At 39.6% G+C, this 13,716-nt stretch overlaps 1 protein-coding gene across 4 annotated transcripts in view; it reads right to left on the reverse strand.

Moving 5' to 3' along the window:
* Positions 1-712: 712 nt before the first annotated feature.
* Positions 713-13,716, reverse strand: part of MDM1 (Mdm1 nuclear protein) — a 326,554-nt gene continuing 313,550 nt past the window's right edge. For 3 of the 4 annotated variants that reach the window (XM_069229178.1, XM_069229176.1, XM_069229175.1), the window contains one exon: positions 713-5,750. In XM_069229178.1, the coding sequence (XP_069085279.1) occupies positions 5,638-5,750 (113 nt within the window). In that variant the 3' untranslated portion in view covers positions 713-5,637. The remainder of the gene's footprint in view (positions 5,751-13,716) is intronic. The other variant, XM_069229177.1, reaches the window with a different exon arrangement.

Below are 13,716 nucleotides of genomic sequence, written 5' to 3' on the forward strand. Positions count from 1 at the left end.
CCAGAAGGCGGATGCAAACATTGAACTATGTGAAGCTCAAAGAGGAGCCTTGCGGAACCCATATGACAACTGTTGCACAGGGGACTCATAAGGTTTTGATACAACTTGAACATGAGGTCTTGCAAGACGAAACAAAACCACATCGTGTATACCACTTTCTGCTAACGTTCGCACAAGCACTTGGTGACAGTGTCAAACTATTATCTTTTTCCTCTCAATATATTGGTTCTTTTTCTAGTAAAGTCTAAATGGCCAGAGCACATGAACAGTAGCATGGGTCTTGAGGTTTAGCTGAGACAAGGATTTTGAATTCTATCCTAAATGTAAGACTGAACTGAATAAATAAACACCCTTTATCATGCAATTATAAACAGAACACAGGACATATGGTTGGTTTATTTATTGTATTGTACAGTGGTTGATTTTAGAAACCTGTTTAAATTTAGGACCTGATTCTTTGTGTAAAGGCAAGGATTTACACCAAGAAAAATGCACAATGAGACCCTTGCTTTTTGACACTCATGGCACAAACCAGTTGACACATTTTGTGCATGATCAAAATGTGAAAAAAAGGAATACCCTTTGTCACCCAATCAGAAAGAAATCATGGGGGAGGGGGAAGACGTTTAAGTACAGTGAAATTAGGGTATTCTGCAGCAAATTTTCTTAGTTAATTCAAACAATTAGCTTCCAGTTGAGACAGCCAACAAGGTTGCAATTGCAATGATGTTGTTTATTTCCTTGAAGAAGACTACTTCACACTTGAACTGGACTGAGAACTCATTCCATGTAGGCTGCTGATCATGTCACTAAGTGGTAATACATTTCATTCACCAATGGTCTGTTATTGGTAAAGCTCCTCATGTTTATTATTACAAAGTATTAGTCAAGCTTGAATCACCCTTTCACAGACAAAAATGCTGCCATTAACACATAAATAATACAGGAAGCTCAAAAAATGTTGGTGGACACTCACTCCTGTATTGTGAATAATCTTGATATGTAGTTACATGAAATAACTTTTTATACCATAGGTACTACATCATGTTCTTAAGTTGCAGAACAAACAATGTGCATAATAAGCTCAATCTAGTACAAATCAGTAATTTTTACAAAACATGCATTGCTTCTCATTTACAAATATGTATGCAAACAACAAAAAATATCAAAATCCGTTTCTCATTATTCAGCACAAGCAATATCATACATCTGCAGTACACATCGAAAAATATAGTGTACATTTAAAATTAAAAATCTGATCTGCATCACAATTTAGTATATAAAAAACAATCACAACATTACTCAAATACAACACCATAAAACACTGATATTCTCAAATTTAAAAATCTGTGAAATAATAACATCATTCGTTATGACCAGAACCAAATGACACTGTGTTGTTATGTGCAAGCAAACAGACTAGCATATCAATTCGATCCATATGTGGATGCTGCCTTTCATGTTTTTAGATTTTCAAGCTCAAAAGATTTCTTGTTTTCAGACAATGTTTTCAGAGTATCTCCTTAAATAGCTTACCACCAATGTCACCCAAACAGAGATCTAGAAGTGAAGCAGATTGAAGTGATACTCTGAATGAGAAGCTGGTGCCAGACACACATTGCTACAGAACTTCTGCAGCTGTTTCTTCTACTTGTAAAATATCAACAGTTGTTATATAATGTTGCATTCAAATAATCCAGTGTTTCACGAACATCTTTTTACTTAGTTTCTCTTAACATATATAAACATAAATATTTTGTTACATATCAATATGCAGAGGATGCTCTGTAAAAGTAAATGGTTGCTACAGCAACTTTATGACTTTTTGTGAGCACCTTTTACTTAAACACCCCATTTTATTGGAACACAATGTACTTCTTCCTAATAAACAGAACGTTTGCCTACAAACCCTTCAATGATTAATTTAGAGAAAAAGTCATGTTTAGCTAGTCATTCACTTGTAACGGTTGCTAAAATAAATACAAATCAGGAAAATACAGGACCACCATCAAACACATAAACAGTTATGGAAGGTGAGGCAAAACAGAATGTCCTGATTGAATATGGGAAACAATCAGCAGCAATGGTTTTGTGGGACGAAATGACGTTGACATTTTAAAATTTGAGGAACATGGAAAGCAGGTTTAACTTGGTGAATTAGAGTCTAAAAGCAGCCTCAAAATTTGTATTGACTTTAAAGCAATCTTAAAATTAAGCAACCATTAAGCAACCTCAGACCCCTCTGCAGGCATCAGGCCTAAATACTTTAAAATAACAGAAGGATACAAATATATTGATATTAGCAACTCTTCAAAGTGGTTACATACTAAGTATGTTTTGGTTTGGAAACATGTAAATAATTCCCACACAACCCCGTAAATTGAAAAGGATGGACAAAAGAAGGATAATAACTATGCCAAAACAAACAAACGGGATTACCTTGTTTGGAAGTTTTGTCAAAGAAGCTACTTTGTGAGGAACTCCCCATCTTGAAGGACGAGTTAAAAGACAGACAAATGTCATGTCCCTTGCTCACTGTGCCACTGGATTCAAGCTAGCCTGGCTGATGAAGGGTGAAACCCTGAAACCGGTCCCAGGATGCTTGTTTCCGGTCCAGTGAGGACCTGGCTTGGCAGTTCGGGCTGGACTGTTCCCATGAGGCACAGGGTCAAGACTGATTTGCATATGGCTGGGTCCAAACTGGGGTGGCGTGGTGAGCAAAAGAACAATGGATTAAACCCAGATCTGTGACTGGGGGTGAATGTTTGCATTATTCAACAGTCCGTCCATCATCCTTTTGTGTTGATAAAGTTACACTTTTCTTGCCTAAGTAAGGAACCTGTCACAGGATTGTAACGTAGGATTGTGCGCTCTTGTTGAATCGTGGTGTTTCCTGTCAACATGCAACTATCCTTTTGGTAATATATCAGGTGGGAGTTGTCACAACATACTGAATTATCCAGAGCAATCCGTGTTTATCTAGCACTAGGGAGCAGTAGCTCAGGCGTACGTTTGTGAATGACAGTGCTGATTTTTTGTGACGATTAGAATTATTGAAATATTAGTACTGAATATTTTTCAGGAAATGGAAAAACAAACTCCTCAAGTAAAAAGATTAACAGAGTACTGGCTGTCTACATAGGTTAATTTGACTCCCAAGGGCAGATTATAATTTTAAAGTTAAGGAGTTATCCCCTTTCTTTTGCCAGACATTCCAAGACATATATCTTTGTCTCTTCCCCTTCTCTTCTGCTCGCATGTCAGCAGCGATTGTCTGGATACCTCTCGAGCTATTGGGCAAAGAATAAACTGGGCCCACTATGCTCTGGCAAGCATCGTTTTAAAGCAGGTTAGAGATCATATTTGAAAAAGGCATTTCATACTGTGACATCTTGATAGACCTCCTCCAATTGACAAATGTGCATAAGACCACTGAATAATTATATAAAGACTACGTAAAGCCTTTTTCGGTCTCCATGAGTTGTTTACCGGCCCTCATAATGTCAGAATGAAGGAAAGGTTGACGAAATAACACTTTTATAAAGCTCTGTTCTAGGAACGTAAATGTTAATGAGTTAACTGTCATGAGTAAGGACATTTGTCCAAAAAAAGAATGCAGCCATTGAGCCTTATCTTTTATGGGTTCAGAACCCTTTAAAATAGTACATGCTCTATCAAGACTAAGATTTAGGGATATCCACTATCTTTTGTCATTTCCCAATGGCCAAGACCTTGTGGATAGTCATCCTTTCTCTCATGGTGCTGGAATCTCACTGTAAACTAATAAGAGTTTCCTATGTTCTTGTAGTTTCGTATGCCTGACGCATAAGAATTATAAGTTTCCGTTGTTAAAAGGCCTGCCTTGCTTTACCCTAAATCACACCCAACTTCATGCACTCAAATGATTAGAATAGCTATGGCAGCTGAGACATTGTAACATGATACGAGAGACAGATGTCAGTTGAACTCGGGCATAGCCATGGGCACTAAAGAAACAGTGAGGACAGTAAATATAATTTAGTTGATCAATGTACTGCTAGAGTTTAGTCGATTTGTGTATTAATTATCCAAAATGGGCTACATTTCTGACAATGAGTTTACCATCTTTATCTGTTTTTAATGTTTATTGCTTCAATGGCTTTCCGGTCTTTATCACAATGCAATATTGGGTTTGGAAATCAAATTTAATCAGTTGCTAGCTGCAATCCATTGTTTAAGATTATTTTCAAAGGTTTCTTGGTATTCGTATGATTTTGCTCAAATCAAACTAAATTAAAATTTGATTGCTTTATTGGAGTAATTCTGGGATTCTTCATTTTGAGGTTTATCTGTGACAGGTTGCTCTGGTATCTTATAAGGAAGCACCAGCGCACAATGATGGAGGATTTGCCCTGTGCTCTGGTGTACTTTCTACTTGATTTATGCAGGCAGAGTTCTGGTGTAAGATGACTCCTGTAGCTGCACTAGTTTATAAAGCATGCTTAGAGTTGTTTACGAGGTGGGGGAAGAGACAAAGAGAAAGACATCAGGACATGACAGAAGGATCTGAACATTTGGATGGTAATTTGAAATTTGTTTAGCCCGACTACCTTATAATGTTATTTTTACAGATTGCTTGCATGACTAAATGTTAGTTTTGCATGAAATGTACACTTACAATACAAAAATTAGAACATTTACCCACCAACTAAAAGACATCGTAGTTTTTTTACATTCTCACACTTAGGGAAGACATGACACAAGTTCTTGTTTTTCAATGGCTACTTTGATGAATGTTGAGTTCACAATTATTCTAAATATGGACAGTTAAGACCTGATAAGTTGGCTGACAATTTGGCTACAGAAAACTAGATTACCTTGGACTTCTTTTTTGTCCTAAGTGTATGAAAAGGGGCTTGGGCGAAGACAGCTAGGGAGCATTCAAGCTCTATATTCCAAGTCTTCATAGGATGTCATAATAACAGAAAGTTTCAGTTTACAGAGATACACAAAAGGTGCACAAGTCTACTGGTTCCACTCATTGGTTTGCTTACCTCACACGGACAAGAAGCAACATATGACTGAGTATTCAACACAACAGAAGATTCCATTTCTAACAGTGGCCTATGTTGTGCAGTACTGCCCCACAATAAAAAAGGCTTATCCTGGCTTCCACATTACATTCTGTGATGATCTGGCTTCAGCATAAAGTATTTTCGAGCTGTCTCCACATATCAATGTAAACAGCGTGCATGCAAGTTCCAGCTGCATTGCTAGTGGTGATCCCTACAGGCCCATGTGCATTAGAAAAGGATCAAAATGGGTGCATGAATTACAATACACGCATGGATGCAAGAGTCATAAAACCAATATGATCTGTGTATCAAGGACATACGAGTCTGAATTTTTAACACATGGATACAATTGATATAGCACATATTTCAAAACATAAGGACCTAATAACTGTTTTGGCTATAGAAATTGGAAATCTGCCAATAGGAAAATAGATATATATAAAATAGTATAAAGTCACACATAAAAACATGGCCACATTCAATAGGATTCATACTCTTATCATGAGAAACCCCCATGAGTTTTAATCTCTGCATTTCAGAAAAATAAACACTGCAGTGAAATCACAACTGAAGGACAGGCAGATCATTTCTTGCCCCAGAAATGTTCTTTTCTCTTCTGAGCACGTTCCAGTGTCTGAGAAGCAAGTGAGCTCGAAGCTGCGGATCGAGCAGAGATTTGGGACATTCTGTCATCATCTGAAAATAAAATTATAGCACTTTAAATATACAAATCAGTGTGGAAAATGAGACCTTTCAAACATAATATTTTGGCACAAGGATCTGTTTTAGGTATAAACTCATATTTTGCCAACAATTATGACAAGACATTTAAGAATGTGGGAACAGTCCATGTCATCAAGTCGTAGTAGCTTTTGTAAATAGTGTCATCAAGTTTCATAGCTTTAGTAAAGGTGGTACTTCTGGTCACCTAATATTGTGAACACACTTTTGTTGAATGTGGAAGATTTCACAGTTCAATGTGTGATTTCAAGGGGAGGGGTGATGAAGGCCTGTTATGTTGGTTCATTTGCCTTTTTCTAAGTTAGAGCAGACCATTATCGAGAGATACTAGAAGACTATGACGTTTGTTCTATAGACTGCAAGGTACAGAGAGTTGCTATTTTCTTTGCTCTGTGGGTGGTGACAAATAATGTGTGTTGGATGTGGAACATAGTACGCAAACATATTTTGTTATATTCTGTCAACAATGTACATTACTAGGAAGTTTTTTACCACTTTGGTGAAAAGATGCAGGCATTTTCTACTTGCTCCAAACAGGCAGAAAGTGTCTGCAGGACTACATGTTGGGAAAGCATTGGTCCCATCCCATCTGACTGGGCACATCTGTTTCTACAAGTTATTGTTTATTTAGAAAATGCTGTTTTATGTTAGAAAAACACAGGCCCTCATTAAGAACTTGGTAGGAAAACCCGCCGAGATCGGCGCTGGCAGTCTACAAAACACCGCCAGCGCATTGAAGACTGCGCCAGCCACATTACTAACATTCCGCTGGGCCGGCGGGCGGAAAAACTGTTTCTGCCAGCCGGCCCAACTGAATGCAGGGCCTGTACATTGATGCCGGCTCCACATGGAGCTGGCGGCAATGTAGCAGTGCAGCTGGTGCAGCAGCACCCATCGCGCATATCATGCGACAGCACTTTGCACTTGGGCCCCTGAACTGCCCATGCCAAGTGCATGGGCAGTGCAGGGATACCCAGGGGGGCCCGAGGCACCCATTCTGACAGCCTTTCCCTGGCAGGGTAAACCGCCAGGTAAAGGCTGGGGGAAAAAGGTACATTATCCGGCGGAAAGCGCTGCTTGCAGCGCTGCCCTGTCGGATATGTAACTCCGCCATCGCCAGGCTGCCTGGCAGTGGTACCGGAATTACGCCTGTGGCTTTTCTGCCATGAACATAATATGGCGGTCCGGACCACCATGCCAGTGGCGGTAATTACCGCCACCGCCAGCATGGCGGTCCGGACCGCCATGTTCATAATGACTGCCATAATTTGTTAAACTTTTCTTCATAATGATTTTGTGTGCACACCACCCATAATTATGTAATTGCAGGTTATAGCCTCACTAAGCCTAAACAATTGTTGAATTAGAAAGTATGAAAGTCTGTGCACACTTCCCAAAATTAGGTGATTGCAAGTGATAGCCTCACTAAGCCTAAACAATTGTTGAATTAGTAAGTATGAAAGTTTATATTGTTTTAGACAACTTTCATTGGTCCTTTTGGATCCCTGAATCTCTCAAACAAGTATTGCTTGTAGATTCAAAGTTTTTGTGAGACACTTAACACTTCAGAGATATTTCCTTGAGCATTTGACACCCATGGAGAGTCCTAAGAGTAGATGTGATACAGTACTCATCAGCACATTTTTACTAGTATGAGCACCACCAGGAACCTTTGTATCATTTGATTATTGTAGGTTGAAACCTGCGCAGTCCTGATGAAGACCATGTGAGTAATTGTTTTGATAGGTGTTGAAACATCAACCCATTTCTATGTAGGCTATAACAGATGTTCCATCGAACTTGTACTCGAATTCTGAGTGTACATTTTTTAAATTAATATGACATTAAGTCGACAACTGTGTCTGTATATGCACACACTTTTTAGTTTACTTTAGTAGTTTTTGGATAGAGTGTGGCTAGCAAGCCGTGCCTCCCAGTGCTTAATGCAACAACCCCCAACAGAATCTAAATCATCCTGTAAAATACCAGTTAGAAAAGGTGTGTTTTTAGAAGTTTTCTGAAACATTGTTCTGATTCTTTGCTTCTGAGAGTACGAGGTAGGCTATTCCACAGTTTACGTGCCAAGCAGGGGAAGGAAAGGCCATCACATCTTGCCTTTCTGGCCCTAGGTACCGCCAGAAGTTTTGGACTACCTTAATGGAGGTCTCTTTTCAGGACATATGCCGTAAGTAGATTTACAAAGGTAGGTGGGCCTTTTCCATAAAAGGCCCTATGGACAATGGAGAGTACCTTGAATTGAATTATTTTTGGACTAGTAGCCAGTGAAGCATTTCCAGGGCCAGCCCCACAAATTAGCGCTTAAATATGTTAAGCAGGACTTTGGCTGCAGGGTTCTGTACGACCTGCAGTCTTCTTATCACATATTTAGGACTCTCAAAGAAAAGGGGGTTACCAGAATCTAATCTTGAGTGTATGAGAGACTGCACCACAACTCTCCTGGTGGGTTGAGCAAGTAGATACAGGAGTCTCTTAGGAATCTTAGAACTCCAAAACATGAGCCAGTTAATTTCCTGGCTTGAGCTTCCATTAAGAGATATGCATCAATCCAGAAACCCAAGCTTTTTACAGCTTGGGCAGGCTTGGGTAATTCTCCTAGCGAGCTCGCTAGGGGAGCTCAATCCATCTAGACCTGTTACTGACAACCAAAAGCACCACAGTTTTGTCACCATTCGATTTTAGGCTCCTCGCAGCCATCCAGTCTGTTACCTCTTTAAGAGATGCTCCAAGGAGGGTGAAAGAGTAGCAGATTTCGGATGTCAGGACCATAATTATTTGAGTGTCACCTGCATATGACACTATAGCGCAACCATGTGAACATACAATTTCCGCAAGAGTTGGCAAATATAAGTTAAAAAGTGTGGGTAAAGAGAGGATCTTTGAGGGAGCCCGCTCACCCCCCCCCCCCCCCCACTGTAGGGATCAAACTGTTGAATGTAAAGCACCTTCACACACTTGAAAGCTTCTATCAATCATGAAGGCTTTCAGCCATTTAATGACTTCTCCTGTAATTCTCACTTCCTGAATCCTTTATATGAGGGTGGGGTTGGATACAGTAGCGAATGCCGCATTCAGGTCCAGCATTGTTCACATCTTGCACAAATCACCATTACTGCATTGTGTTTGTAGCACCTACTTGTTATACCATTTTTTATAACTATATACAGTAATTAAATTACTGTTTCAAGGTTGTCACAAGTTTATACATATTTATTTCCTAGGTAGCACAGGCTTGGAGCTTCCTCCAAGGGAATCATTGTCTTTACTGAAACATATATACCCAGGTTTCCAGGGATACTGAGTGGCCCTGTATTTTGTTTCAATTCAGAGCTAAGGCAAGACTGTGAAAAGACAGCTATACTGTACGGTGCTCAGCTCTACTGCTGAATCCATCCTTGCTACAAAGATGGATTCTGACCCCTAAAAAAGAAAGTAAGTCCGAAAGTAAGACTGTTAACTGGAAAAAAACTGACACTGACTCATACTTCATTGCTGACTGGTGCAAAGAATTCCTCAGTGACAGTCCTCCATAAAACATGACGGGAGCAATCCTGACCCTCAACCCGGCTCTGCTCTTTTATTGGACAGCTTTGGAGCATGCCTTGGTGCCAATCCACCATGTACCACTTATTACCACAGGATTTTGGCTCCAACTGCATTTTGTTTGGTTTTGCCATTTTAGTTAAAAAGCCATAACGTTGAATACTTGTAATCGATTTTTGTTATTTTGGTGTTACTTTAATGAACAAGGCATTTACTTTCTGTAACCTTCTTTCTGATGAATGGTTCTGGATGCCACAAATTTCTTACATTAACCCTCTGCAGGTACCTGTGTGGATCCAGAATTTTTTGGATGCCCTAGCCCATCCCTGGAACTAGGTGGCATTAAATGACATCTTGGCTGGAACTTAATGTACCTTGAGAATGTCGATATTCTAACAAATAGAAGATGTTCTGGGACTGGTGATGTTACTTTTGTACCATCATTAAGGCAGAGATGTAGCATCAGAAAATACAAAGTAATTACTACAGGAAGAAAATCACATATAGAAACAACAATCCTCAAGACTAGAGGTGGGAGGGCGGTAAGGAATCCGTGGAAACCAAGTTATTCATCAAAAAGGACATCATCAAAGAAAAGTAACTTGCTCAGTTAATTGACGAGTGGTCCCATAGTTTCCTTATCTCAGTTTACACAAAAGTATCCTTCCAGGAGGGGTGAGTTAACAATAAGTCAGAAATCACACTAAAATGGGGTGAGACCTACCAGCTTACTCACAACAATACATTGCTGTCAAAAATATACCATCAGAGACAGTATGTTTGTGTACACTCTTGCCTAACTTGCCACATTCATATCTAATGAAAATATTGTTGTCAATACGGAATGAGCTAGTTTTGTGAATATTGTGATTTTAAACCCTTCTTTGTCTAGTAGTCTTTGCCGCTGCTTGTCATTCTTCAGAAGAGACAGAATAATAAATTAAACTAAAATTATAAATTGAATGGCAGGAAACTCTCAAAATAAAAGACAGCTTTTCCCTAACCGTAACAGTATTATTAGAGAAAATCTTAAAACATGAAGAAGAGAGCCAGCAACTAGCTCTCCTAGTAACATTTATGACCAACAAAAATGCAATCTCCACAGATGAGAACTTTAATAAGCAAGAATAAAGGGGCTCAAAAGGCAGACCCTTAAGGAAAATTACACCAAAATTCAAAACCTTTGCTGGAACAACAAAAGGTATGGGCTGAAAATTACTCTGCAAACCTTTAATAACCAAGCCACTACTTGTAAACTAAGTACAGAAGTTTAATCTGGTAAAACAAAACATAGATAGAATTTGCCATTAAAGAACACAAAAGCATTCCAATGTTAAGACATTTCTGTGAAAACTATACCATACAATGCCCACTTTCTCTGGTGAAAATATCAAAAACAGACAAATGGGCACAGTCTGTGTAGGTGACACATCACCAAGGTTTATAAATAAGCAGTTCTAGTGGATGGTCATTAAACTACAAGGGAGAGGTTCATCAAAAGAATTGACTAACCTTTGAACTTTTAAACTGGCAAGCTTAAAGGCCCCAAGTTTGGGCTGCAACAACTTACCATTTGTTTGAAAGAGGAAGATCGATCCTTCCTCAATGGAAACAAATACAAAAGCATCTGGCATGCGGTTGGTAAATTTGGGTACCATGAGCTTCTAGCAGAATATGAGCCTTGTTATAGTAAACCATATTCAGTTCTGTTGCAATTAGAGGACACTGTGTGGTGAAGCTTGACAGGGCCAGTTCATAGCCTCCATTTTAGATTGCACATTTTAGCTCAGCATTTCTTTATGATGGCAACTTTTTACATGTTTTTTCGCTCATGCGCTAATGTACTGAGAAAACACTGCACATGCAGCCTATTTGTTAAAAGCGTTGCTGCCATGCAGTCTGTACACCCTGTCCAAGGCTAGGCACACAGAATGCGATGCCCTTGTATCATGATTGTCCGTTGCAGACAGCTCCGTAACTGCAGACATATCATTGCATCAGCTCTGCGCTTCTAGTACGATGTGAGCAGTACTGCCATCATAAAAACTGCCCCTGAGCTACATTCGGCAGAGGAGCACTTCTGATAGGATTATCCTTGAACGCGGTGCACTGTGACAGAAATGAAGCCCTGTTGAATCTGACCTTTTTCCTGCAAGGGACAATAGCCTGCACTACACTAGACCAACTCCCTGGCTTTCTGGTACATCTTACCCAGTTATGGGATTAGACTATCCCAATTGATCTGGCAGGGGGAACTTCCACTATGCTCTTGACAGGGTAGGTAGTAACAGATAGGAGTGTACCAACACAGTAACATTATCATGGTTGAACTGTTTATCTTTTTCAACATTTTTAGTATGCTGGTTACGGTCTTAGTTTAATCTGCCTAATAATCGCAGCTCATGCATTTTATACAAGAATACCATTGTTGCAATGAATGTTTGAAAATACATTTTCGTGTCTTATCCTCGGTATGCAAAGTGACAAAGAAAGGGCAGATGTGTTGCTACGATCTCCTTGGGAATTTGAGTAGTCATATTCAAGGTTGCAGATACACTTTGGTACCATCAACCATCTGGTTGAGACAGAGTGAACAATGAATTTTGTTCATTTACAGTGAGGCCCAACGTTTTTAAAAGCTGTATAGTGTTACTGACAGCTGTTGGTGGTTGATGTCGGGAAGGCGCCTTGATAAGTCAGTTATCCAAATATGGAAAAATTCTCACTCACTTTCCTGTTTCCTTAAACGAGGAGCCACCTATGCTAGGCATTTGGTAAGCACTCTTAGTGCTGATTGAGGCCAAATGGGAGGGCTTTGAAATGAAAGACACATTCATTCACCATAAAAAAAATCTTTTTGGTGTCAGCAGATGAAAATAGATATTCTCCAGGACTGTTGGTGCCCCGTGAATTATTTGAATGTATTTATTTAATAGCTTTCTATAGTACCAGGTTACCAAATGGTATTCAAGTGCTTTTCAGTCAGCATGGAATGAAGCACATCAAACAATTGAAGTAACGGGGTACTTTCATGTGCACTGGAGAAAGGAGAATTGTTTAAAGGGATAAGTTGGAGGGATTCGTTCGAGGGGGAAACTGTGACTGCATACTTCAACAACAAGATACAGTGACCATGACTTCAGAGAATGGGGTTGACCGGTTCATCAAAGTATTTGATGATCTCCGACAATATCTGAGTTCTTAAAGTTTGAGGTTTTTGAAGTAAATACAACAGAGTTGTGTTTTATGGCCTTATTTGAAACCTAAGATGTCAGGTGCTAGTCTCAAGTGAGTAGGTAAAGAATTAAAGAAGGGGAGCCAGCAGAGAGGTCACCCTGAAGTTGTGCTTTTTAAATAATTTGTTCAATGCTCTTGGATTCAAGATGAAATGATATATTTTATTTCTTTTGCAATTAAGGAAAACCCTTCATTAAAAGTACTGATGCCTTTTGACTTTCAAACTTGCTCTCCGTCTGTTTTGCGAAGAGCTTTATGATTTCTAGTTCTAGTGCCTGTAAATTCAAGTGATGTTCTTTTCTTGAAAGCATATCTGTTAGGAATTATACTGTGTGCCCTTACCTTACTATGTTAAATACCCAGATACTGGATGTATTTTTCAGTCAAGAAAGAAAATAGGCATGAGTCTCCCCCCACTGCCATGGGAGATGGGGCGAGTCAGCTATCAAAGAAGTCATGTACGTCGAGAACAGACCCCTACCATTCCTTTGCAGTCTTTCTCCAGGCTGACATCTATCATATTTGGGCCAGACTGTGACTAACTTGGGCAGAAAATGTCCTGATACATAAGAGCACTTACGCCCATATGTTTGTAGTCTATTATACGAATAGTCTTGTTTCCGTTGAAGGAAACCAAGAGACAGGTGTTGTCCATTGAAAGACATGTTGTGCATGGTGGACTGTACAACCAGCCTAAACAAAATTCTTTGCAGCCTGCCGCTTCTCCATAAGCAGTAGCCATCGCCATCTTGTGACATTTTGTTGATGGGATGGACTTCACAGTCAACAAGAAAGTCTTTGGTATATGGGCCTTCATTAACGGATGTTGTGCTTGTTATTGGACTATTCTTCAATGATTTACGTAAAAAAGTGACTTACATATGCCCATTGACAATAGAATTGACACTGCCAACTTCGCAGTCTGCATTGAGGGAGAATAAGCCACAGTGGTAGGTGTTTTTGTTTAAAGTCGCTCAACATTGGCACCACCATAGCCAGTAATCTATGCCTTCAAAGCAGCTGCTGAGGGCCTTTTGGTGGGGTCATCTTCAACTTTGCAGAAGAGCCTTTGTCTGGGTAACTAGAACTAACCAGTTTCAACCTGTGCTTTTTTGCCTTTTGG

The sequence above is a fragment of the Pleurodeles waltl genome, chromosome 4_1, assembly GCF_031143425.1.
Source record: "Pleurodeles waltl isolate 20211129_DDA chromosome 4_1, aPleWal1.hap1.20221129, whole genome shotgun sequence".
NCBI lineage: Eukaryota > Metazoa > Chordata > Amphibia > Caudata > Salamandridae > Pleurodeles > Pleurodeles waltl.